The 26,583-nt window shown below is 40.4% G+C and overlaps 1 protein-coding gene across 4 annotated transcripts in view; it reads left to right on the forward strand.

Moving 5' to 3' along the window:
- Nucleotides 1-26,583, forward strand: part of LOC133620300 (oxysterol-binding protein-related protein 7-like) — a 99,843-nt gene that overhangs the window by 43,961 nt on the left and 29,299 nt on the right. For all 4 annotated transcript variants that reach the window (XM_061981671.1, XM_061981669.1, XM_061981670.1 and 1 more), the window contains 5 exons: nucleotides 4,428-4,569; nucleotides 7,881-7,999; nucleotides 10,147-10,230; nucleotides 17,648-17,789; nucleotides 25,205-25,338. In XM_061981671.1, the coding sequence (XP_061837655.1) occupies nucleotides 4,428-4,569; nucleotides 7,881-7,999; nucleotides 10,147-10,230; nucleotides 17,648-17,789; nucleotides 25,205-25,338 (621 nt within the window). The remainder of the gene's footprint in view (nucleotides 1-4,427; nucleotides 4,570-7,880; nucleotides 8,000-10,146; nucleotides 10,231-17,647; nucleotides 17,790-25,204; nucleotides 25,339-26,583) is intronic.

Consider the following 26,583-nt stretch of genomic DNA (forward strand, 5'->3'; position numbering starts at 1 on the left):
GCAAATATCAATGATCAATATCTATCAAATAATATCAAATGTCTATATCAATATCAATGATCAAATATCCATATCAATTAATATCAATATCAAATAATATTTACATCAATCAATCAATTAATCAATCAATGTTTATTTATATAGCCCTAAATCACAAGTGTCTCAAAGGGCTGCACAAGCCACAACGACATCCTCGGTATAGCCCACATAAGGGCAAGGAAAAACTCACCCCAGTGGGATGTCGATGTGAATGACTATGAGAAACCTTGGAGAGGACCGCATATGTGGGTAACCCCCCCCCCCCCTCTAGGGAGACCGAATGCAATGGATGTCGAGTGGGTCTAACATAATATTGTGAGAGTCCAGTCCATAGTGGATCCAGCATAACAGTAAGAGTCCAGTCCACAGTGGGGTCAGCAGGAGACCATCCCGAGCGGAGACGGGTCAGCAGCGCAGAGATGTTCCCAACCGATATACAGGCGAGCGGTCCTGATCAGTATCAATGATCAATATCAATGATCAAATATCCATATCAAATATCAATATCAAATAATATCAATATCAACGATCAATATCAATGATCAAATATCCATATCAAATATCATACATCAAATATGATCAGATATCAATATCAATATTTAATATCAATATCAATGATCCAATATCCATATCAAATATCGATATTTAATATCAATGATCAAATATCAATATCACATATAAGGTATCAATATCAAATATCAATGATCAATATCAATTATCAATATCAATGATCATATATCCATATCAAATATAAATATCAAATAATGTCAATGATCAATATAAATGATCAATATCAATTATCAAATATCCATGTCAAATATAAATATCGATATCTAATATCAATGATCAATTTCAATGATCAATATCAATGATCAAATATCCAATGTCAATATCAAATATCAGATATCAATATCAAATATCCAATATCTGATATCAATATCAAACAATATCAATATCAAATAACATTTATATCAAATATTAATATCAAATATCAAATAATATCAATATCCAATATCATATATCAATATTAAATATCCAATATCAATATCCAATATCAAATTCCAATATCAAATAATGCTGTGTACATTCAATTCCAAATGTGTGAATATTACTGAATATACATATGAAGTATGTGTACATATAATTCTATATATGTATATATAATAAGTGTGAATATTACTCATGTGTGTCACACTATGACTTTTTGATTGTTCTGCAGAATATTCCATAGAATATCAAATAAAACCTATTTTACAATATGCCACAATGCGACTGCTTGTTGTCATGCGGTTCATAATGTTCATGACTTAAAGGAGCCATATGTAACAATGCCGTCATTTAATGATATGTCAGAAGGCATTAATAAATCATCTTCTTTTCCAATACCTCTATCACTGATAACGGTAGTAGTATTTCAAAATTAGATTTACAGCCCCGAAATCTTGTTGTTTTCATTACCATGCCCCGCCCTTCACCGTTTGACCAAATAGAAAGTCTGTGAGTTTTGGGCTGCCAAGCATTCTCGACTTTTTTACACCAGTACAACCATTGCTAGCGTTGGTTGTAGTTGGTTTTAGTCTTTGTTTCCTGACTGTGATAACCACATGATTGTTGTGATTTCTTCCTGAAAATAGCCTCATTTCTGTGTTGCTTGGAGATGTGTTATTGACATTGTCTATTCAGCTATTATGGGCCCAAACCTCAACTCCTAGTAAGAGGCAGTGGAAGTTTGAAGTTCCTTGGAGTAGACCAGTTCATCCAGCTGGATTCAGTCAGGGGGAGGGAGAGGGGACTACAGAATTTTGACATTACTACATATGGCTCCTTTAACATCACACCTACTGAGTACTTGAGTGACTTGCTTCCCTCCACCTCAAATATGAAACATACTGCTAGCATACATCTGAGAATGTTAGCATGCTAGCTTTTTTTGCTAGCGTCTCTCATATCAGCATGCTAACGTTTTATGCTATCTTTTTTGCTACTTTCTATGCTTTTTGGTATTTCTTCTTACCCAGTCATGTACGAGCTTCTTAACGTTAGCATGCTAGTATTATAACTAGGGATGTCCGATAATGGCTTTTTGCCGATATCCGATATTCCGATATTGTCCAACTCTTTAATTACCGATACCGATATCAATATCAACCGATATATACAGTCGTGGAATTAACACATTATTATGCCTAATTTGGACAACCAGGTATGGTGACGATAAGGTACTTTTTAAAAAAATTTATAAAATAAGATAAATAAATTTAAAACATTTTCTTGAATAAAAAATAAAGTAAAACAATATAAAAACAGTTACATAGAAACTGGTAATTAGTGAAAATTAGTAAAATTAACTGTTAAAGGTCAGTACTATTAGTGGACCAGCAGCACGCACAATCATGTGTGCTTACAGACTGTATCCCTTGCAGACTGTATTGATATACATTGATATATAATGTAGGAACCAGAATATTAATAACAGAAAGAAACAACCCTTTTGTGTGAATGAGTGTAAATGGGGGAGGAAGGTTTTTTGGGTTGGTGCACTAATTGTAAGTGTATACTGTGTTTTTTATGTTGATTTAATAAAAATAAAATAAAAAAAGATTAATAAAAAAAAAATAAAAAAAACGATGCCGATCATTTCCGATATTACATTTTAACGCATTTATCGGCCGATATCGGCAGGCCGATATTATCGGACATCTCTAATTATAACGTTTCCAGCTAATATTACACTTTTTTGTCTAATTCCGCAGCCACACACCTTAGTCATATTACTTGGCATGTGACACATGTTAACTGTTAGCATGCTCATGTTAGCATGCTAGCATGCTAACATCAAAGTGCTAACTTTTTTCCTAATTGTTCGCTTTTTTGTCTAATTCCGCAGCCATACACCTTAGTCATATAGCTTGATATTTGAAACGTGCTAACTGTATGCAAGTTTACATTAACATGCTAGCATGCTAACATTAACGTGCTAGCTTTTTGAGCTATTTTTTTCTACCGTTCACCCTACAGTCATATACCTTGGTATGTGACACTTGTTAACCGTTAGTGTGAGGGGACGGCGTGGCGAAGTTGGTAGAGTGGCCGTGCCAGCAATCGGAGGTTTGCTGGTTACTGGGGTTCACTCCCCACCTTCTACCATCCTAGTCACGTCCGTTGTGTCCTTGGGCAAGACACTTCACCCCTTGCTCCTGATGGCTGCTGGTTAGCGCCTTGCATGGCAGCTCCCGCCATCAGTGAGTGAATGTGTGTGTGAATGGGTTAAATGTGGATATACTGTCAAAGCGCTTTGAGTACCTTGAAGGTAGAAAAGCGCTATACAAGTATAACCCATTTATCATTTATAACGTTAGCATGCTAACATTAAAGTACTAACTTTTTTTTAGCTACTTTCACACTTTGTACTCTAATTGACTGGACTGGACTCTCACACTATTAGGTTAGATCCACTATGGACTGGACTCTCACTATTATGCTCGATCCACTCAACGTCCATTGCACAGGTCGCCCAGGGGTGGGGGTCCCCACATCTGCGGTCCCCTCCAAGGTTTCTCATTGTCATCCCTTTGGGTTGAATTTTTTTTCTTGCCCTGATGTGGGATCTGAGCCAAGGATGTCGTTGTGGCTTGTGCAGCCCTCTGAGACACTCGTGATTTAGGGCTATATAAGTAAACTTTTATTGATTGATAACCCCCCAGCCATACATCCCTTAGTCATATAACTTGGTATGTGACACAAGCTAACTCGAATAATGCTAACATTAGCTTGCTAACATGCTAACATTAGCATGCTAACTTTTTGAGCTAGTTTTTGCTACTATTTATACCAGAGTCCTATACCTTGGTATGTGACATTTGTTATCTGTTACCACGCAAGCAATAGCATGCTAGCAAGCTAAATTTAGCTTGCTAACTTTTTCATCTAATTTTACACTTGTTTTTCTATTTCCCCCGCCATACACCTTAGAGTCATTTAACTTGGTACATGAAACATGCTGACTGTTATCATGCAATCGTTATCACACATGCTACGTGTTAGCCTTTTTGTGTAAACATGCTACTGTTTTAGGCTTACTGTGTGGCTCATTTTGTACAGTTACACCTAAAACTCCCAGATTCAGACACTCGGCACCATCTTAAAAGCACGGCGGCTTCCGGCGACACCCGTCCAGAGGTCCAGGGCACAGATAGCAAGGCCCATCAAAAGTTCCGCGGGAATTTTCTAGTTGATATTATTCTTGCATTTCTGTGTCTTAGAAGGATTTTCTAAGTTTTCAGACGAGTTAAAAGCCATCAAAGGCAATTTAGTGACAATAAAAAGTACAACTATGTATTTAATATGTGGTATTGCATAAAATAAATGAAGTGTTGTTTTTCCCCCAGCTGCCTATTTATGCCAGCTCAGCTCCGGTCTTCCAGACAGAGACAGGAAGTCCGTCGTCTGGTGTGTCCTCACACCCCAGTGTGACCAACAAAGTGTCCGCTTGGCTGCAGCAGACCGACAACATCGACGCAACGTCCACCGGTGACCGCTAAATATCTTTATTATTATTATTATTGTTATTATTATTAATAACTAGTTGAGGTGTGAATGCTCAAAGCTGAAGTTGAACTGACAGAATGTAGTATGATTGTAAGAATAGTTTGAATTTCCAGGAAAACCGGAATTTGGTTTGGAGCTTGTGAAAGTGTTTGTTTGAATGTCCAGGATGAGTGGAATGTGTTGAAGGTGGAATGGTTTGAATAGGTTGAACTGTGTGGGTATTGTGCAGCTTGGAAAAATGTCCCATTCATTTCAATGGGAACTTCCTGGAAATTTCGAGAAAAAGCGGGAATTTAAAAAAAACGACCAAGAGCTTGAATGGATGAATTGCTTGGTGTTGGAATTGTTTAAGTCAGTCAAGAAATGTTGAAGGTAGAGCGTGCCAAATCTGGAGGAGAATGAGTAGGAGGGATTCTTCTTCTTCTTCTTTTTCTTCTTCTTCTTCTTCTTCTTCTTCTTCTTCTACCTCTCCATTTTCTTCTTCAAATTCCTCTTCATATCCTTCTTTTTCTCCTCCTCCTTGTTCTCCTCCTCCTCCTTATTCTTCTTCTCCTTCTTCTTCTTCTCCTTCTTGTTCTTCTTCAAATTCTTCTCCTTCTCCTTCTTCAAATTCTTCTCCTTCTTCTTCTTCTCCTTCTCCTCCTTCTTCTTCTTTGTCTTCTCTTTCTTCTTATTCTTATTCTTTTTCTTCTTTTTCCTTCTTTGTCTTCTCTTTATTCTTATTCTTCTTCTTCTTCAAATTCTTCTCCTTCTCCTTCTTCAAATTCTTCTTCTTCAAATTATTTTTCTTCTACTACTTCTCCTTTTTCTTCTTCTTCTTCTTCTTCTTCTTCTTCTTCTACCTCTCCATTTTCTTCTTCAAATTCTTCTTCATATCCTTCTTTTTCTCCTCCTCCTTGTTCTCCTCCTCCTCCTTCTTCTTCTTCTTCTCCTTCAAATTCTTCTTCTTCTCATTCTTCTTCTTCTCCTTCTCCATTTTCTTCTTCAAATTCTTCATCTCCTTCTTTTTCTCCTCATCATTTTTCTCCTCCTCCTCCTTCTTCTTCTCCTTCTTGTTCTTCTCCTCCTCTTTCTCCTCCTTATTCTTCTCCTTCTTCTTCTCCTTCTTCTCCTTCTCCTTTCTTCTTCTTCTTCTTCTTCTTCTTCTTCTTCTTTTTCTCCTTCTTCACCTCCTCCTTCTCCTTCTTATTATTCTTATTCAAATTCTTCTTCTTCTTTTTCTCCTTCTTCTTCTCCTCTTTCTTCTTCTTCTCCTTTTTCTCCTCCTTTTTCTCCTTCTTCTTCTCCCTCTTATTCTCCTTCTTCTTCTCCTTCTCTTTCTTCTTTTTCTGATTTTTCTTCTCCTTCTCCTTCTTCACCTCCTCCTTCTCATTGTTCTTCTTCAAATTCTTCTTCTTTTTCTCCTTTTTTTTCTTCAAATTCTTCTTCTCATTCTTCAAATTCTTCTTTTTTTTCAAATTCTTCTTCTCCCCTTTCTTCTTCTTCTCCTTCTTCTCCCCTTTCTTCTTCTTCTGCTTTTTCTCCCCTTTCTTTTTCTTCTTCTCCTTTTTCTTCAAATTTTTCTCCCTCTTCCTTTCTCCTTCTCCTTCTCCTTCTCATTCTTCAAATTCTTCTTTTTCAAATTCAAATTATTCTTCAAATTCTTCAAGTTCTTCAAGTTCTTAAACCAACTTGTTTTTTTGTCCTGACTGAGAGGAATGTTTTGACAGTGGAATGGTTGAAATGGTTTGACAAATGTGAAAGGAGTCATCGGTCTGAATCGGATAAAAAAATGTGGGAGTTGTGGATCTCTGAAAAATGTCCCGTTCTTCTCATTAGGAATTTCATGGAAATTTCATGAAATTTGGGAAAAGCGAGAATTTTTTGAAAAATGCAAAAAAAAAAATAATTTCTGAGTTGAAATGGTTGGTATTGGAATTTTTCGAAATCGGTCGAGAAATGTTGAAGTAGTAACAGTTTTAATTGAGAAATTGTATTACGGAATTCCTGGAATTTTGGGAAAACTGGGAATTTTTTCAGTTAAAAAAACAGCTTAGTTTTTTGTCCTGATTAAGAGGAATGTTTTGACAGTGGAATAGTTGAAGTGGGTTGAAAAATGTGGAAGGAGTTGTCGCACTAAAAAAGGTTAAAAATAAGGTTAGAAAACAACAGGAATTCCTGGAAATGTGTTGAACATGGAAAAATGGTTGTTTTAATTTCCAGGATGAGTTGAATGGTTTAAATCGGTTGAAAAATGTGGGAGTTGTGGAAGTTTGAAAAATGGACAATTCATTTTGAATGGGGAAAATGTCCCTAAAAACTGGGAATTCTTGGAAATCCGGGAATTATTTTTAGAATTATTGAAGTAAAGCACACAATTCATGAACAGGCTGAGTATTTTGAAGTTGGAATGGTTTGAACCGGACAAAAAATGTGGGAGTTGTGGAACTTTGAAAAATGTCCCATTTTTTTCAATGGGAATTTAATGTAATTTGGGCATTTCGGGAATGGTTGGTGTTGGAATTTTTCTAAATCGGTTGAGAAATGTTGAAGTAGTAACATTTTTAATTGAAAAGCGGTATTAAGGAATTCCTGGAATTTCGGGAAAACTGGGAATTTTTCCACTTCAAAAAACAACTTTGTTTTTTGTCCTGATTAAGAGGAATGTTTTGACTGTGGAACTGTTGAAGTGGGTTGAAAAATGTGGAAGGAGGGTGAAAATAGCGTTTTTAAAACCAGGAATTCTGGTAATTCCTGAATTGTTTTTAATTCTGAAAAAATAATAGCTTGAATGTCCAGGATGAAAAATGTCCCGGAAAACCTGGGATTCTGGGAAATCTGGGAATGTTTGGAACGTTGATGCAATAACATATTATTATTAATAATAATAACATATTATTGATGATAATAAAAACATATTATTATTAATAACATATTATTATAATATGTTATTAATAACATATTATTATAATATGTTATTAATAACATATGATTATAATAACATGTTAATAATAATAACATATTGTTGATGATAATATTATTAATTATAACATATTATTGATGATAATATTATTAATTATAACATATTATTGATGATAATAACATATTAATAATAATACCATATTATTGATGATAATAACATATTATTATTATTATTATTATTAATAACATATTATTGATGATAATAACATATTAATAATAATACCATATTATTGATGATAATAACATATTATTATTATTATTATTATTAATAACATATTATTGATGATAATAACATATTAATAATAACATTCCTGCATGGTTTCCTCCACCAGACCTCAGTCGCTGTCAGACCGACTTGGCGGAGCTGATGCATCTCATCCAGCAACTCCATTGGCTGGAGGGAGGTTTACCTGTGACGGACCGCGATCTGCAGGTGCGCATCAGCATGCAGGTGAGCCACTTACTTCCTGTACAATTAGTAGTATCACTGGAGGAGCGGGCTACACCTGTTACACAGCTTGAAAGCAGAGAAGTATTTTGAAGAAGACAAACAAAATAAGCACTATGAATAAAAATCCATAAAGAATGTCCATAATCATAATAATAATTAGAATGATAATCATTTTTTTAATCATTTTTTTTTATATTGGATCATTATGATTATTTTGATTATGATGATAATTATTATTATTATGATAATATGATTATTATTATTGTTTTTATTATGATTATTGATATATTTTAGTTGTTGTGTACTATTGACTTGTTTTTAAACAAAAAAAATAATCCTGATCCACTGCATGTAATTTGTCTGTAATTATTATTATCAGGAATATAATTGTTATTAATATGATTATTGTTAATATATTTTAGTTATTGTGTACTATTGACTTGGTTATAAACAAAAAAATAATCCTAACCTACTGCATCTAGTTTGTAATTATTTTTATGATTATTAATAATAGATTTTTGTTATTGTGTACTATTGACTTGGTTTTAAACAAAACACTGATCATGATATAATTTGTCTGTAGTTATTATTATTATTATGATTATTTATATATTTTAGTTATTGTGTACTATTGACTATGTTATAAACAAAACTAACCCTGACCTACTGCATGTAGTTATTATGATGATGATCATTACGATTATCAATAAATGTAATTTATTGTGTACTATTGACTTGGTTTGATGAAATATTGTTGATATTGTTACAGTCAATAGTACTCATTATAAACACATAAAATATTTACAGTTAATACACGTAATTGGTATCAGCAGATTTCACTCCTGGATGATCGGTATCCGTATCGTCAGCATAAAACCCCATCAGAACATCCATCCATCCATTTTCTACCGCTTATTCCCTTTTGGGGTCGCGGGGGGCGCTGGAGCCTATCTCAGCTACAATCGGATGGAAGGCGGGGTACACCCTGGACAAGTCGCCACCTCATCGCAGGGCCAACAGATAGACAGACAACATTCACACTCACATTCACACACTAGACATCTATCTATAAATTATAAACAAATATGAGATTTCCACAAATAAAATATTAGTATTCACGTGAAAATATGATTTAATACGCTGCTAAAAATAACCTTGAGAAATGTAGGGAATGTTTGATCTCTTAAAATGAATAAAAAAATAGACTCATTAAGAACCCGAATGGTTCAAGCCAGTGTAAAGATGAAAATATGATTTATTATAAATCATGTATTATTTTTTACATTCTCTAATTATGTTAAAAACATATTTATAAGATTTATGAAGCTCTGAATAGAAATATTAGAATACTATTTTCAATGTGCAGTACAGGAAAATTTATGTCCGTTTTGTATTTATTTTATTTGTTTTAGTGCCTTCTTAGCATTTATTTATTCTTAGCATTTTTTTTTCTTTTTTCTTTTTCTTTTTTTATTCTTAGCATTTGTCTGTTTTCTTTTATTTGTTTATTTATTCTTAGCATTTTCTTTTTTCTTTTTTTTTATTCACAGCATTTTCTTTTTTCTTATGTATTTATTTTTTAGCATTTTCTTTTTTCTTTTGTTTATTTATTGTTAGCATTTTCTTTTTTTCTTGTTTTTATTTATTTATTCTTAGCATTTTCTTTTTTCCTGTTTTTATGTATTCATTTTTTTATTCTTAGCATTTTCTTTTTTCTTTATTTTTTTATTCTTAACATTTTCTTTTTTTTGTTTTTATAAAAAAAAATGTATTCTTAGCATTTTCTTTTTTCTTGTTTTTCTTTTGAATTTTTGTTCTTAGCATTTTTTTTTTTAATTCTGAGCATTTTATTTTTAATTTTTTTATTCTTAGTTTTTTCTTTTTTCTTCTTTTTTCTTCTTATTTTTTTCTTTTTCCTTGTTTCTATTTATTTTTTATTCTTAGCATTTTAAATTGTTTCCTGTATCGCCAGATTTAAACAAGCGATAACGTGCTGTCATTAACAGTTTTTTCCGTGCTCTATAAAGATATTTGATGCATTAATAACTAATATTGCTATTTTACCACGGCCTGGAACCCATTAGAGGATTACTGTACTTTAATAAAGTATATCATTTTGGAAAGTGAACGTTTGACATGTTTTGTAGAATCTGTCCCTGGAGAAACCCAAGAAGGGAGGAAGGATGTACGGACACTCCAGGACTTTGTCCCGCGTGGAAGGCATGGGGCTGGTGAGTGGAAGAAACACTCACAATAAACATTTCATGTACGCAGGGTGAGGTCACATGACTGAAATATGGCAATACATCTGTTTGTTTGCTTCATCATATATCATTTTTATTATCATTATCATCATTAATAATATTAATTTGGGTATTATCATCATTATTATGATTAACAATTTCATTATTATCATTAATAATAATATCATTATTAATATTATTATCATTATTATCATTATTATAATCATTATTATCGGTATTATAATCATTATTAATATTACTATTATTATTATTAATAATAATATTAATATCATCATTATTATTATCATAATGAATAATATTATCATTTTTATTATTATATTATCATTATTAACATTATTATTATTAATATTACCATTGTTATTAATACTATTAATATTATTATTATCATCATTATCATTATGATTATTAATATAATAATTACTATTATTAATAATATTAATATAATCATTATTATCATTATTAATATGATCATTATTATTATTATTATTATCATTAATAATATCATTATTATTATTGATCAAATATCAAGTTTTTGCAAGCAATGACAACGACATTCCCAATTTGTATTTTTATTCAAAGTGGAAAAGGTTAGTGCTTAACACATAATACTACCGGTAGTAATAATAATAATAACAATAATAACAAAAACGATATCAATAACAAAAACAATAATAATAACTAATTATACTGTGGCAGTCAAGACAATGAGGCAGGAGAGCTTAGTTCTGAGCCGGTGAGTTTATTCTCAAAAGCCTTTTCACAACAGCCACTTTTTTTTTTAAGTGTGTCCCCTTAGAACTGGTCATATCCCACCTAGCCACCAATCCCCAATCTGGTGGCAAGAACAATTAGCTTCACAGAGAGAAAAAAGAACTAAAACAGAGAAACCACCAAACTAGATTGTTTTAGGCGGTCTAATAGGATGCTCCATAGCAGCTAGTCCGCAGAGTGTCCATGGGTACAGACAATGTTGCCCTTGGAGGGCAACATTGACGAGCCTGGGCCAAAACAGCGGGCAATCCAGACCGTCTGTAAAAAGAGGTCACAGGGACAGATGCAGCCGGCTGGCTCCGAGGAGGTGGGAGTGCAGGTAGCGTCACGCCGTCCGGGTCCTGATGGGCAGGCTTTATCTGATCGACAGTAACCCGCTCATGCCAACCCCCCAAGTCTATAACAAAGTTCTTGAGCCCTGCTTTCACTACTCGAAAGGGGCCGTCTTAAGGAAGTTGAAGTGGGGAGCGATGACCACCATGATGGAGGAACAAACTTTGCCACCAGGAGGTCTTTGGGCATACGGAAATGAGGCAAACAGTGATGCATGGGGACAGGCACCACTGTCTTGGTGACCCCCTGAGCAGCAGGACGATGGGCCACTTTTTTCCCTTGACCCGAGGTCGTGGGCAGGTTGTCGCCAGGCACCCTCAAGGGCTGACCGTAGACCAATTCAGCAGCCGAGGCCTGAAGTTCCTCCTTCGGAGCAGAGAGCAGGCCCAACATTACCCACGATAAATGGTCAACCCATCCACTGTCTGTGAGGCTAGCCCGCAGGGCAGCCTTTAGCAAACGATTAAATCTTTCACAGAGCCCGTTTGCTTGAGGGTGATGAGCAGTAATGCGATGCAGCTGTACCCCCAGTCCTATAGCCATTGTGTTCCACAGCTCTGAAGTGAACTGAGCTCCTCTCATCAGCAATCTCATTCGTTGTTGTGGATGCGAGTGGAACTACCTCCGGCCATTTGGTAGTTCTGTCACCATAGTGAGAAGATGAGTGCACCCACGAGAGGAGGGCAGTGCCACATGCACATGGTCGAACCGCCGATCCGGCACCTTGTCGGGTTCCAGCGGTGCCCTGATGTGCTGGTGGACCGTGGCCCGCTGGCAACACACACATGCAACTGCCCACCCCCTGACATCCTTCCGCATGCCTGGCCAGAAGAATGTGGTGCTAACCAGCCTCACAGATGCCTTTACGCTGGAGTGCGAGACAGCACCCGCCGGCGCCAAGCCGCAGGAACCATCGGACGAGGTGGACCAGTAGAAATGTCACAGAGCAATGTGGAACCATTGCCATGGCAGGGGACATCCACAAACTGCAAACCGGTTACCGCTGTGCGCCAGGCCTGAAGATCTGGATCCTTGCTCTGATCCGCTGCCATCTCTGCGAAGTCGAGACCCAGGTGTACAGCACTGACAAGCACCCGAGACAGACAGTCCGCTACTCCATTGTGCTTTCCGGCCACATGCCTAGTTTTGGTAGTGAACTCTGAGATGGATGCTAGCTGGCGTTGCTGGCGGACAGACCAGGGGTCTGAAGTTTTATCCATGGCAAAAGTCAGAGTTTTGTGGTCCAAAAAAGTTGTAAAATTGCGACCATCTGACAGGAACCTGAAATGGCGGGTCGCCAGGAGCTCCCTGTCAAAAGTGCTGTATTTCCTTTCATCTGCCCTGAGTTGAAGGCGAGGGGCTGACATGTCCCTGCCACCCACTGCTCACTAACCTCACCCACAGCTACATTTGAGGCATCAGTAGTGAGAGCCAAAGGAGCAGTAGTGGAGGGATGTGCTAGCAAGGTTGTGCTGGCCAGAGAAGACTTTGTGTTTTCAAATGATTGCAGCTTGTCAAGAGACCAGTTCACTTCCTGTGAACCTTTCCTCTCCTTTAATGCCTCATACATGAGTGAATGAGATGAGCTGCACGTGGAATGAAACGGTTATAGAAATTTACCATTCAGAGAAACTCCTGAAGCACATTGACAGTTAGTGGGCGTGGAAACTTGGAAATTGCCTCCACCTGTATAGGCAGGGGAACAGCACCTTGGAAGGACACCTGGTGGCTAAGAAAGTCAATATCAGTTACTCCAAATTGGCTCTTGGTTCACCATCAGCCCATGTTCGTTCAACCGGCTAAACAGCAGCTGTAAATGTATCAAATGTTCCCCGGCTGATCAAAAACTCAAATAATCCCAAATAAGTTATTGTGGCAGTCTTAAGTATGTCCAGCTCATGTACAGGTACCTGGTGGTAGCCACGCACCAAATCTGCCTTTTGTAAAAATAGACGCTCCAGCCAGCTGTGAAGACAATTCCTGAATGTGCAGGATGGGCTAACGGTCCGGCGTGGTGACATTATTCAGTCGGCGAAAGTCACCACAAAGCCGCCACAGCCCCCCCAGGCTTCGGTACCATATGTAGAGGCGAAGCCCAATGACTGTTGGAACGCTGTACAATCCCCAGACTCTGCATAGAAGCAAATTCCTGCCGTGCCAGGGCCAGTTTAGAAGAGTCAAGCTGCGGTCCTCAGGCGAAAACAGGCGGGCCCACTGTAGGGATGAAGTGCTCCACTCTATGCTTTGCGACAGTTGTCGAAAACGTCGGGACAGTCAGTAATGGAAACCCTGCAAGAAGTTGTTGATAAACATCCCCCACAACGTGTTGGCCTTGGGCCACAGGTTCCGGCCCCCCCCCCCCCCCCCAGTGTGCATGGGATAGTGGAGAATGCGACAGAGTCAATTAAACGGCCATTCGAGACGTCCACCTCATGTCTATTTGCACACACAAAATCTCCCCCAGAATAGGTACGGCCACAGAGGCAATAACGAAGTCCCAGGTGAACGTGCGGTCAGAAAATGAAACGGTCACTGACCTGGTGCCGAAAGTGGGGATGCTGGTTCCACTCAGCGGGGGCCCGTGGCCATCTTCCAGTGCATCCACTGCTGATGCAGGCAGGATACTCCGCTGGGCACACGAGTCCACCAGCCAGCGGCGGCCCGACAAGCCCTCAGTGACAAACAGCAGCCTATCCGCTCTGCCCGTGCTCTCTGCTGCCACTGAGCACCGACCCTGGCGTTGCCCTGGCCCCGGAAAGCGCAAGGAGGCACGCAGCACTTTGCCTTAGTCCCAAAATGGCGCTGGTAAAAACTTAATCCCCGCCTCCCTGGAGGTGGGCGGGGTTGGGGGGGGGGCGGGGTTTGGTGGTAGCGGGGGTGTATATTGTAGCGTCCTGGAAGAGTTCGTGCTGCAAGGGGTTCTGGGTATTTGTTCTGTTGTGTTTATGTTGTGTTACGGTGCGGATGTTCTACCGAAATGTGTTTGTCATTCTTGTTTGGTGTGGGTTCACAGTGTGGCGCATATTTGTAACAGTGTTAAAGTTGTTTATACGGCCACCCTCAGTGTGACCTGTATGGCTGTTGATCAAGTATGCCTTGCGTTCACTTATGTGTGTGTAAAAACCGTATATATTATGTGACTCGGCCGGCACGTTGTTTGTATGGAGGAAAAGCGTACATGACAACCGGTTGTAGAGGACGTTAAAGGCAGTGCCTTTAAGGCACGCCCCCAATATTCTTGTCCGGGTGGAAATCGGGAGAAATTTGGGAGAATGGATGCCCCGGGAGATTTTCGGGAGGGGCACTGAAATTCGGGAGTCTCCCGGGAAAATCGGGAGGGTTGGCAAGTATGCTACTACTAATATTAATGATAATAATACTAATAGCAATGATATTAATAGTACTAATAAAAACAATAATAATAATGATATGAATAATCATAATAGCGATTATAATATTAATAACACTAACAACAATAATAATGACAATAATTATAATAATGGTAATAACCTTAATAATAATAATACTAAGAAGAATGATATTAATACTAAATATTATTAATACCAATAATAAAAACAATTTAAATTGTTTTTATTATTAGTAAGTCGCCACTTCATCTAGGTGGCAACTAGGGTGTACACCGCCTTCCGCCCGAATGCAACTGAGATAGGCTCCAGCACCCCCCGCCACCCCAAAAAGGGACAAGCGGTAGAAAATGGATGGATGATAAAAACAATTTATAACAATAATACTAATAATATAAATAATACTATTAACAATAATATAATGTTATTAATTATACTAATAACAATGATAATATTCATATTAATACTAATAACAATAATACCAATAATCACAATAATAAAAATACTACTAATAAAATAGTATTAATAATACTAATAACAATAATAATATCAACAATGCTAATAATTATATTAATAGTACTAAAAAACACTATTAATAATACTAATAAGAATGGTATAACATATATATATACAAACATACAATATAAACGTGGATGCATTTGCAAAAGTGCAATATATTTTTCTGTACAGTAATCTATTTATATCTGCACCTTATGTCTTTTTTATCCTGCACTACAAGCACCTCTATTGTCGAGGCGGCTGATTGGAGCTGTGGCCACAAGGTAGTTGGTGCCTGTCGTGGCGGTAATCATAAAACCTGTTGGTGGACACCAGCGGTGAGGGATGCCGTCAAGCTGAAGAAAGAGTCCTATCGGGTTCTTTTGGCTCATAGGACTCCGGAGGCAGCAGACAGGTACCGACAGGCCAAGTGGTGTGCAGCTTTAGCAGTCGCGGAGGCAAAAACTCGGACATGGGAGGAGTTCGGGGAAGCCGTGGAAAATGACTTCCGGACGGCTTCGAAGCAATTCTGGACCACCCCGCCTCAGGAAGGGGAAGCAGTGCACTGTCAACACCGTGTATGGTGAGGATGGTGTTCTGCTGACCTCGACTGCGGATGTTGTGGATCGGTGGAGGGAATACTTCGAAGACCTCCTCAATCCCACCAACACATATTCCTATGAGGAAGCAGTTCCTGGGGAATCTGTGGTGGTCTCTCCTATTTCTGGGGCTGAGGTTGCTGAGGTAGTTAAAAAGCTCCTCAGTGGCAAGGCCCCAGGGGTGGATGAGATCCGCCTGGAGTTTCTTAAGGCTCTGGATGCTGTGGGGCTGTCTTGGTTGACAAGACTCTGCAGCATCGCGTGGACATCGGGGGCGATACCTCCTGGATTGGCAGACCGGGGTGGTGGTTCCTCTCTTTAAGGAGGAGAACCGGAGGATGTGTTCCAACTATCGTGGGATCACACTCCTCAGCCTTCCCGGTAAGGTCTATTCAGGTGTACTGGAGAGGAGGCTATGCCGGATAGTCGAACCTCGGATTTAGGAGGAACAGTGTGGTTGTTGTCCTGGTCGTGGAACTGTGGACCAGCTCTATACTCTCGGCAGGGTCCTTGAGGGTGCATGGGAGTTTGCCCAACCAGTCTACATGTGTTTTGTGGACTTGGAGAAGGCATTCGACCGTGTCCCTCAGGAAGTCCTGTGGGGAGTGCTCAGAGAGTATGGGGTATCGGACTGTCTGATTGTGGCGGTCCGCTCCCTGGACGATCAGTGTCAGAGCTTGGTCCGCATTGCCGGCGGTAAGTCGAACACGTTTCCAGTGAGGGTTGGACCCGCCAAGGCTGCCCTTTGTCACCGATTCTGTTCATAACTTTTATGGACAGAATTTCTAGGCGCAGTCAGGGCGTTGAGGAGATTAGGCTGCAGGATTAGGTCTGTGCTTTTTGCAGATGATGTGGTCCTGATGGCTTCATCTGGCCAGGGTCTTCAGCTCTCACTGGATCGGTTCACAGTCGAGTGTGAAGCGACTGGGATGAGAATCAGCACCTGCAAGTCCGAGTCCATGGTTCTCGCCCGGAAAAGGGTGGAGTGCCATCCTCAGGTTGGGGAGGAGACCCTGCCCCAAGTAGAGGAGTACCTGGGAGTCTTGTTCATGAGTGAGGGAAGAGTGGATCGTAAGATCGACAGGTGGATTGGTGCGGCGTCTTCAGTAATGCGGACGCTGTATCGATCCGTTGTAGTGAAGAAGGAGCTGAGCCGGAAGGCAAAGCTCTCAATTTACCGGTCGATCTACGTTCCCATCCTCACCTATGGTCATGAGCTTTGGGTTATGGCCGAAAGGACAAGATCATGGGTACAAGCGGCCGAAATTAGTTTCCTCCGCCGGGTGGCGGGGCTCTCTCTTAGAGACAGGGTGGGAAGCTCTGCCATCCGGAGGGAGCTCAAAGTAAAGCCGCTGCTCCTCCACATCGAGAGGAGCCAGATGAGGTGGTTCGGGCATCTGGTGAGGATGCCACCCGAACGCCTCCCTAGGGAGGTGTTTAGGGCACGGTCGACCGGTAGGAGGCCACGGGGACGACCCAGGACACATTGGGAAGACTATGTCTCCCGGCTGGCCTGGTAATGCCTCGGGATCCTCCGGGAAGAGCTGGACGGAGTGGCTGGGGAGAGAGAAGTCTGGGCTTCCCTGCTTAGGCTGCTGCCCCCGTGACCTGACCTCGGATATGCGGAAGAAGATGGATGGATACAAGCAGCTAATGCAACCTTCTTATCTGTACTGTAAAGTTGACATTTGAATGACAAAAAAGGAAGTCTCTAAGGTATTAATAATACTAATAGAATTACTGTATATTAATACAAATACTAATAACAATAATACAAATACCACTGTAATAATAATGTTATTTCCTTTTTTTCTTCAGTTCAATTCCAACCAAATGAGCACCAACTTCAGTTCTCTGCAGTCCATCCCAGACTACGTCTACTCCCAGCTGTCCAACCCCCAGGTGACGTCACCTGAGGCCAATAAACTCCACCAGGACGTCTGCAAACTCTCACAAAAAGGTTTGTTTTTCTCTCCATTCCAGGCCAGAAAGATGAACTATCATATTTATTCATGTCAGAAACATTTGTAAATAAGGAAATAGACTCTTTATTTTCCACTGATTCACTAAGTGGACTTCATTACTGATATTAACAACAATGTACACAAACAACAATGTACACGGTAATGTACACAAACATGACAATGACAATGTACACGGCAATGTACACAAACATGACAATGTACAGGGTAATGTACACAAACTTGACAATGTACACGGTAATGTACACAAACATGACAATGTACACGTCAATGTACACAAACATGACAATGTACAGGGTAATGTACACAAACTTGACAATGTACACGGCAATGTACACAAACATGACAATGTACAGGGTAATGTACACAAACACGACAATGCACACGGTAATGTACACAAACGAGAATGTACACGGTAATGTACACAAATACGACTATGTACACAGTAATGTACACAAAGGACAATGTACACGGTAATGTACACGGTAATGTACACAAACGACAATGGTCACGGTAATATACACAATCACGACAATGTACAGAGTAATGTACACAAACATGACAATGTACACGGTAATGTACACAAACACGACAATGTACACAAACAAGACAATGTACACAGTAATGTACACAAACACGACAATTCACACAAACACGACAATGTACACGTTAATGTACACAAACACGACAATGTACACGTTAATGTACACAAACACGACAATATACACAAACAAGACAATGTACATGGTAATGTACACAAACACGACAATGTATACGTTAATGCACACAAACACGAAAATGCACACAAACACGACAATGTACACATTAATGTACACAAACACGACAATGTACACAAACACGACAATGTACACGTTAATGTTGCTCCTTCACTGTCCAAGTGATTGGCCACGCCCCGACCAAGATGGCGCCAGTATGTGCTTTGGCCTGCCGTCTCTCGCTGTCAGCTCTGTTCATTTTTGTGTTTTATGCGTCTATTTTCGTCTCTGTCAGCTCACTGCTTGTGTATGACCGCCAAACACTGTTGGATCTTTGCCCCTCTCCCACTGATATGATCAACTTCGACGTCGGTTTTTCGACGTCCCAGTCAGCTTTTTCACCTGGCCGGATTCCTGCCTTCCTTTCCCGCCCCCTGGCTCCTCTCCCCCGGCGGAAGCGTCTCCGGCGCCGCGGTAAACATGGCGGCCAGCTGGTGAAAGTTAGGGCACTCCTGGCCCGGCTTCCCATGGCTTCCCGAAGGAGGAATGGTGCGGTATCCGGTCTCCTCCTGCACCCACGCTCGCTCGATCCCATCGGCTCCTGGCTGGTTCCTATTGTTGGTTTGGAGGAAGAGGCTTGCCGTCGTCGCTCCTGCTGTCCCCGCCCCCGGAGGCGCGGGGTGGATTCCCGCCACCTGCGTGCTGTGTGTCGGGCCCCACCCGGATTAATTGCGGCCTTGGACGTGCTGGCCCCCGCCAGGTTCAGTCTTGTGAACGCAAGATCTTTGACAAACAAAACGTTTATCCTGAAGGATTTCTTCACTTCCCGCGGACTGGACTTCCTCTGTGTGACGGAAACATGGCTGAAAGCCGGTGAGTCCGCCCCTCTTAATGAACTTCTGCCTCCGGAGTGTTCCTACTTTAATTCCCCACGGCCGTCCGGTCGAAAAGGAGGAGGATTAGCAGTCGTTTTTAAAAATGACTTTAAATGCCGTCAGATCCGCCTACAATCCTCCTTTTCAAGCTTCGAACTGTGCATGTTTGAACTGGGTCTTTCTGATGTCGTCCTGTGTGCCGTCATCTATCGACCACCCAAGTACCACAAAGGCTTTATAACTGACTTTTCTGAATTTCTGGCTGAAATCCTGCCCAAATATGATCGTGTCCTTATTGTGGGTGATTTTAATATTCACACCTGCTGTCCAGACGAGCCGCTTTCCAGGAGCTTCCTGAATATAATCGACTCATTTAACTTTGTACAGTCTGTGTGTGGTTCTACACATGAACGCGGGCATACACTCGATTTAGTGCTCTCGTATGGTTTGTGTGTTTTTAATTTGGACATTTGCGACGCTGTGTTCTCTGATCACATGCCGATCTTGTTTGATATTCCCACGCAGTGTCCAGTTAAATTGTGCGCACCGCCCCAACGCTCTCGCATGTTTAATTCTTCGTCTCCTGCTCGGTTCTCCTCTATTTTTTCGACTCTTTGTGATGATAATTCTGCAGCCTCTGTATGTCTGAATACTGAAGAGTTGGTTTCTGGGTTCAACTCTATTTGTTTACAAACACTGGACACGATCGCGCCTTTCAAATGCCGCCGCTCTAAAGCTACGCCTCAGCCCTGGTTGAATGACGTCACTCGGGCTGCCAGGCGCGTATGTAGAAGAGCAGAGAGAAAATGGAAAAAAGACAGGCTGCAAGTGTCCTTTGCCATTTTTAAAGAAAGCCTGTTTTCCTTTCAGATGACTGTAAAAGCAGAAATGAATATATATCTATCTCAGATTATATCTTCTAACTGTAACAACCCCAGAGTTCTGTTTAAAACTATTAACACTGTCATTGATGCTCCCAAATCTGTTGGTTTTGATGCTTCTTTTGAATTCTGTGAAAATTGTCTCCATTTTTTCACTGACAAAATTGTGTCAACTAGAGCCAGTCTATCTCAGCCTTCATATGACCCTTCTGTTCCTCTGCATTTCTCTTCTGTTTTCCATCAGTTTGAGCCGGTGTCCTTTTCTTTTTTAAGTGACACAGTTAGTCATATGAAGCCCTCTGGTTCTCCTGCAGATGCCCTCCCACCTCGCCTGTTTAAGGAGGTACTTGCTACTATTGGATCAAGTGTCCTTAACATTATCAATAGTAGCCTCTCTTCTGGAATAGTTCCAGTAGTTTAAACATGCAGTGGTACGACCTCTACTTAAAAAACCCAGCCTCGACCCCTCTCTCCTCTCTAACCTCAGACCTATCTCTAATCTTCCATACATTTCCAAAATATTAGAGAAGGTTGTCTACAGTCAGTTGTTGCCCTTCTTAGAGGATAATGGTATCACTGAGCTGTTCCAGTCCGGTTTTAAAGCCCTCCACAGCACAGAGTCAGCACTTCTAAAAGTTTTTAACGATATCCTCCTGTCCACTGATTCTGGTAAATATGATTTGTCCTGGTGCTTTTAGATCTGTCTGCTGCGTTCGACACCGTCGACCACGCCACCTTAATCACTCGTCTTGAGAACTGTGTGGGCATTAAGGGCGCCGCCCTGAACTGGTTCCGGTCGTACCTAACCGACAGGAGTTTTTGTGTAAAAGTAGACAGTTTTATGTCGTCCACAGCTCCTTTACCACATGGGGTCCCCCAGGGCTCAATCCTTGCCCCAATTTTATTTGCGTTTTACCTTCTCCCCCTTGGTTCTATTTTTAGGAAGTACAGTATTGCATTTCATTTTTACGCCGATGATTGCCAAATTTATTTTCCCATGGCACAAAATAACACGGTTCAACGTCTTATTGACTGCCTGCACGACATCAAAGTCTGGCTTTCAGCTAACTTCCTGTGCCTAAATGAAGATAAAACAGAAGTTATGTTGTTCGGTCCAAGTCGCTCTCCCTCCCCCAACGTTGACCTCGGCACTCTGACCCCGTATCTCAGCGACTGTGTCACAAACCTGGGGGTAAAGTTTGACTCAGATTTTAAATTCGAAAAACAAATCAGCAGCGTCGTTCAAAAAAGCTTTTATCAATTACGCCAAATAGCGAAAGTGAAACCGCTTCTATCAAGACATGATCTTGGGAAATTAATCCACGCCTTTATCTCGACTCGTCTTGATTACTGTAATGCCCAGTATGTAGGCATTAGCCAGGCCTCCCTCGCCCGCCTCCAGCTCGTGCAGAACTCTGCTGCTCGTCTGCTAACACAGACCCGCAGACGTGAGCACATCACCCCTATTTTAGCGTCCCTTCACTGGCTCCCTGTGCATTACCGAATCAATTTTAAACTCCTTTTATTTGTTTTTAAATGTCTAAACAACCTCGCGCCAACCTATCTCTCCGACCTCCTTCAGCCTTACTGCCCCACCCGATCCTTAAGATCAGCCGATCAGCTGCTGTTGACGGTCCCTGACACAAGGCTGAAGCTTAGAGGTGACAGAGCTTTCGCCGTTGCTGCTCCCAAGCTCTGGAACGACCTACCCCTGAGTGTTAGACAAGCCTCCTCTCTTCCTGTTTTTAAATCTCTCTTAAAAACATACTTTTATTCCATGGCTTTTAACACTGAGTGATATCCATCCTGCAATGGCGCCCCATAATACACCTGCTGTGAACCTGTTTTTATGTTTTTATGTTTTTATTTATTCTATTTTAATTATTTATTTTTTATCGTGTTCTGTTTGTGTTGTGTTTGCTCGGTACTCGTTTTATCTTTTAACCTGTTCATTGTACAGCACTTTGGCTACCCCTGTGGTAAATTTTAAATGTGCTTTATAAATAAAGTTGATTTGATTTGATTTGATAATGTACACAAACACGACAATGTACACGTTAATTTACACAAACACGACAATGTACACGATAATGTACACAAACAGCAATGTACACGGTAATGTACACAAACACGACAATGTACATGGTACTGTACACAAACACGACAATGTACACGGTAATGTACACAAACACGACAATGTACACTGTAATGTACACAAACAACAATGTACACCAGACCTGGGCATTCTGCGGCCCGCGGGCCACATCTGGCCCTTTGTACGTCCCTGTCCGGCCCGCGTGAGGCCAATCATAAATCACAAAATAAATTTTAAAAAGTATCTATCTCGAGTGTGCAATACAACGGTGCTGCTTTTGTTTTGAAAATCGTTATTTTTATTACTTCCGTGTGGACGTATGCTCGTGCGCGATTGTGAGTGAATGTGAACAGCTGCAATCATTCATCCATCCATTTCCTACCGCTTATTCCCTTTGGGGTCGCGGGGGGCGCTGGAGCCTATCTCAGCTACAATCGGGCGGAAGGCGGGGTACACCCTGGACAAGTCGCCACCTCATCGCAGGGCCAACACAGATAGACAGACAACATTCACACTCACATTCACACACTAGGGCCAATTTAGTGTTGCCAATCAACTTATCCCCAGGTGCATGTCTTTGGAGGTGGGAGAAAGCCGGAGTACCCGGAGGAAACCCACGCAGTCACGGGGAGAACATGCAAACTCCACACAGAAAGATCCCGAGCCCGGGATTGAACCCAAGACTACTCAGGACCTTCGTATTGTGAGGCAGATGCACTAACCCCTCTGCCACCGTGAAGCCCCAGCTGCAATCACGAATTACAAAATACATTTAAACAAACATCTATGTCGGGCGTGCAATACAATTGTGCTGCTTTTATTTTGAAAAGTAGTATTTATGGGCGTATGTCCGTGTGTAACCTGTGAGTGAAGGTGCACAGCGACAAGTGATGCACGGTTATCCCGAGACGCTAAAAAGAGAAAAGTTGACGCGTGCTTTCAACAAGACATGGACTGCCACGTATTTCTTTACAGAAACTAAAGGTAAAGCCGTGTGCTTAATTTGTGGTACACAGGTTGCTGTGTTTAAAGAATGTAGTGTAACGACCTGCTGAAGTTGATGTGTTCTTGAGTTGTGGTAATGAGGAGTGAGGATAGACGTGCGTGTGAAAGGAACGAGATAAGTTGAGCTGTGTTAGTATAGGTTGCTCAATAAAAGTTTAAAAAGAGCGTCAGACTTGGTGTGCACTTCTTCTGGACGCTACAATTGGTGTCAGAAGTAAAACTTTGCGCATACTGCCGCTGCTTGTGTGAGCATACTGCGCTGCTTGTGTGCTCAGCCTGCTACGTCATCGGGAGGTACGTGCCACCATGTTTCCTGGCGACTTTGTCAAGATTGAACGGGAGGGAAGGACATTGAGTGGGGACTTAAGGTGCCGGCAGCGACTGCAGATGTCTGTGTGAATCCCGGACGTGAGGAGCTCGCCGCAAAGAGAGAGAGAGAGAGAGGGAGGGAGGAGAGAGAGGCAGCGTCGACAGGTGCAGCGCGCGCTGCTTGGCATGGGGGAATTCCGCCCTCAATGAAGACTCCCAGGTTTGATGGCAAGGCGAACTGGGAGGCATTTCATCCCACTTCTGACACCAATTGTAGCGTCCAGAAGAAGTGCACACCAAGTCTGACGCTCTTTTTAAACTTTTATTGAGCAACCTATACTAACACAGCTCAACTTATCTCGTTCTTTCCACACACACGTCTATCCTCACTCCTCATTTCCGCAACAGCAACGCTTCCTCCTTCTTCGTCAATCACCTTACAGGCGTGATACGTTCACAACAAAGAGGATGCAGGATAAAGTGACAGAAATTGAAATTTTTGCATTGTAATATACATCAGGAAGTGTTGTGTAAGAAAGTGTTAAAAATAAAACCATCAAAAGCCATCTGCTTTTGTATAAAGATAAGTTAGGTTAAATGAAAATATTATTATTATTATTATTATTATTTATCTTACGGTATATCAAAAATAATTTGAGCAAAATTTAATTGAAATATTGTCGTGTGGCCCTCCAGCAGTGCTCGGGTTGCTCATGCGGCCCCTGGTAAAAATTAATTGCCCACCCCTGATGTACACAGTAATGTTCCACAAACACGACAATTTACAAGTTAATGTACACAAAAACGACAATGTACACGTTAAGGAACACAAACAAGACAATGTACACGTTAATTTACACAAACAACAATGTACACGGTAATGTACACAAAGACGACAATGTACATGGTAATGTACACAAACACGACAATGTACACGGTAATGTACACAAACACGACCATGTACACGGTAATGTACACAAACACGACAATGTACACGTTAAGGTACACAAACAAGACAATGTACGTGGTAATGTACACAAACACGACAATGTAAACAAACATGACAATGGACACGGTAATGTAAACAAACACGACAATGTACACGGTAATGTACACAAACACGACCATTTACACGTTAATGTACACAAACACGACAATGTAAACGTTAAGGTACACAAACAAGACAATGTACATGGTAATCTACACAAACACGACAATGTAGACAAACATGGCAACATATACAAGAGTGTACACGATGTCTAAGACAATGTACTCGACTGTGTACATAACAATGTACACAATGTACACAACATGACACATCATCCATCAGTGCAATGAAAACAAAACAAAAACAATTTAAATGTTTTTAACGAGAACAAAAATACAAATAAGATCATCTCAAATCATGTTATGTGAACGTTGACTTCAAAGTACTCAGTTTTTTCTCCAAAGAAGTATCATGAATAATATTTGAGTAGTATTTGATTCTTATCTTATGTTTGCCCTTGACAGTTTTCACGAGTCTAAAGTCTGTCCATGAAGTTCTGACCTTGGAGAGAGAACGACTCAGACAGGCTTGGGCCGCCCCTGATTTACGGCACACCACCACCCAACAACTGGCCTCTCTATGCAGCACTTTGTCTGAGGTACTACACACTATATTCATGTACTTTGTCTGAGGTACTACACACTATATTCATGTACTTTGAGGTACTAGACACTATATTCATGTATTTTGTGTGAGGTACTACACACTATATTCATGTACTCTGTCTAAGGTACTACACACTATATTCATGTACTTTGAGGTACTAGACACTATATTCATGTACTTTGTGTGAGGTACTACACACTATATTCATGTACTTTGAGGTACTACACACTATATTCATGTACTTTGTCTGAGGTACTACACACTATATTCATGTACTTTGTCTGAGATACTACACATTATATTCATGTACTTTGTCTGAGGTACTACACACTATATACCTGTACTTTGTCTGAGGTACTACACACTATATTCATGTACTTTGTCTGAGGTACTACGCACTATATTCATGTACTTTGTCTGAGGTACTACACACTATATTCATGTACTTTGTCTGAGGTACTACACATTACATTCATGTACTTTGTCTGAGGTACTACACACTACATTCATGTACTTTGTCTGAGGTACTACACATTATATTCATGTACTTTGAGGTACAATATAATCATCATGTACTTTGTCTGAGGTACTACACTCAGTCATGTACTTACTGTACATGAAGTATATCACCATCATGTACTTACTGTACATGAAGTATATCATGTAGTTACTGTACCTGAAGTGTGTTTACTTGTGTGTGATATCATGTGCGATACAAGCAGTCCTGCAGCGTGTTTATATTTGAGTGATATCATGTGCGATACAAGCCGTGTTTGCTTGTGTGAGATCATGTGCGATACAAGCAGTCATGCAGCGTGTTTACTTTTGTGTGATATCATGTGTGATACCAGCAGTATTTACTTGTGTGATCTTGTGCGATACAAGCAGAGCGTTTACTAGTGTGCGACATCATGTGCAATACAAACAGTGCTTACTAGTGTGTTATGTGCGATACAAGCAGTGTTTACTTGTATGTGATATCATGTGCGATATAAGCATGTTTACTAGTGTGTGTGATATCATGTGCGATACAAGCAGAATATTTACTAGTGTGCGGCATTATGTGCAATACAAGCAGTGTTTACTAATGTGTGATATGTGCGATACAAGCAGTGTTTACTTGTATGTGATATCATGTGTGATACAAGCAGAGTGTTTACCAGTGTGTGTGATGTCATGTGCGATACAAGCAGTGTTTACTAGTGTGTGATATGTGCGATACAGAGTGTTGTGTGTG

The sequence above is a fragment of the Nerophis lumbriciformis genome, linkage group LG24 (genome assembly GCF_033978685.3).
Source record: "Nerophis lumbriciformis linkage group LG24, RoL_Nlum_v2.1, whole genome shotgun sequence".
Classification (NCBI taxonomy): Eukaryota; Metazoa; Chordata; class Actinopteri; order Syngnathiformes; family Syngnathidae; genus Nerophis; species Nerophis lumbriciformis.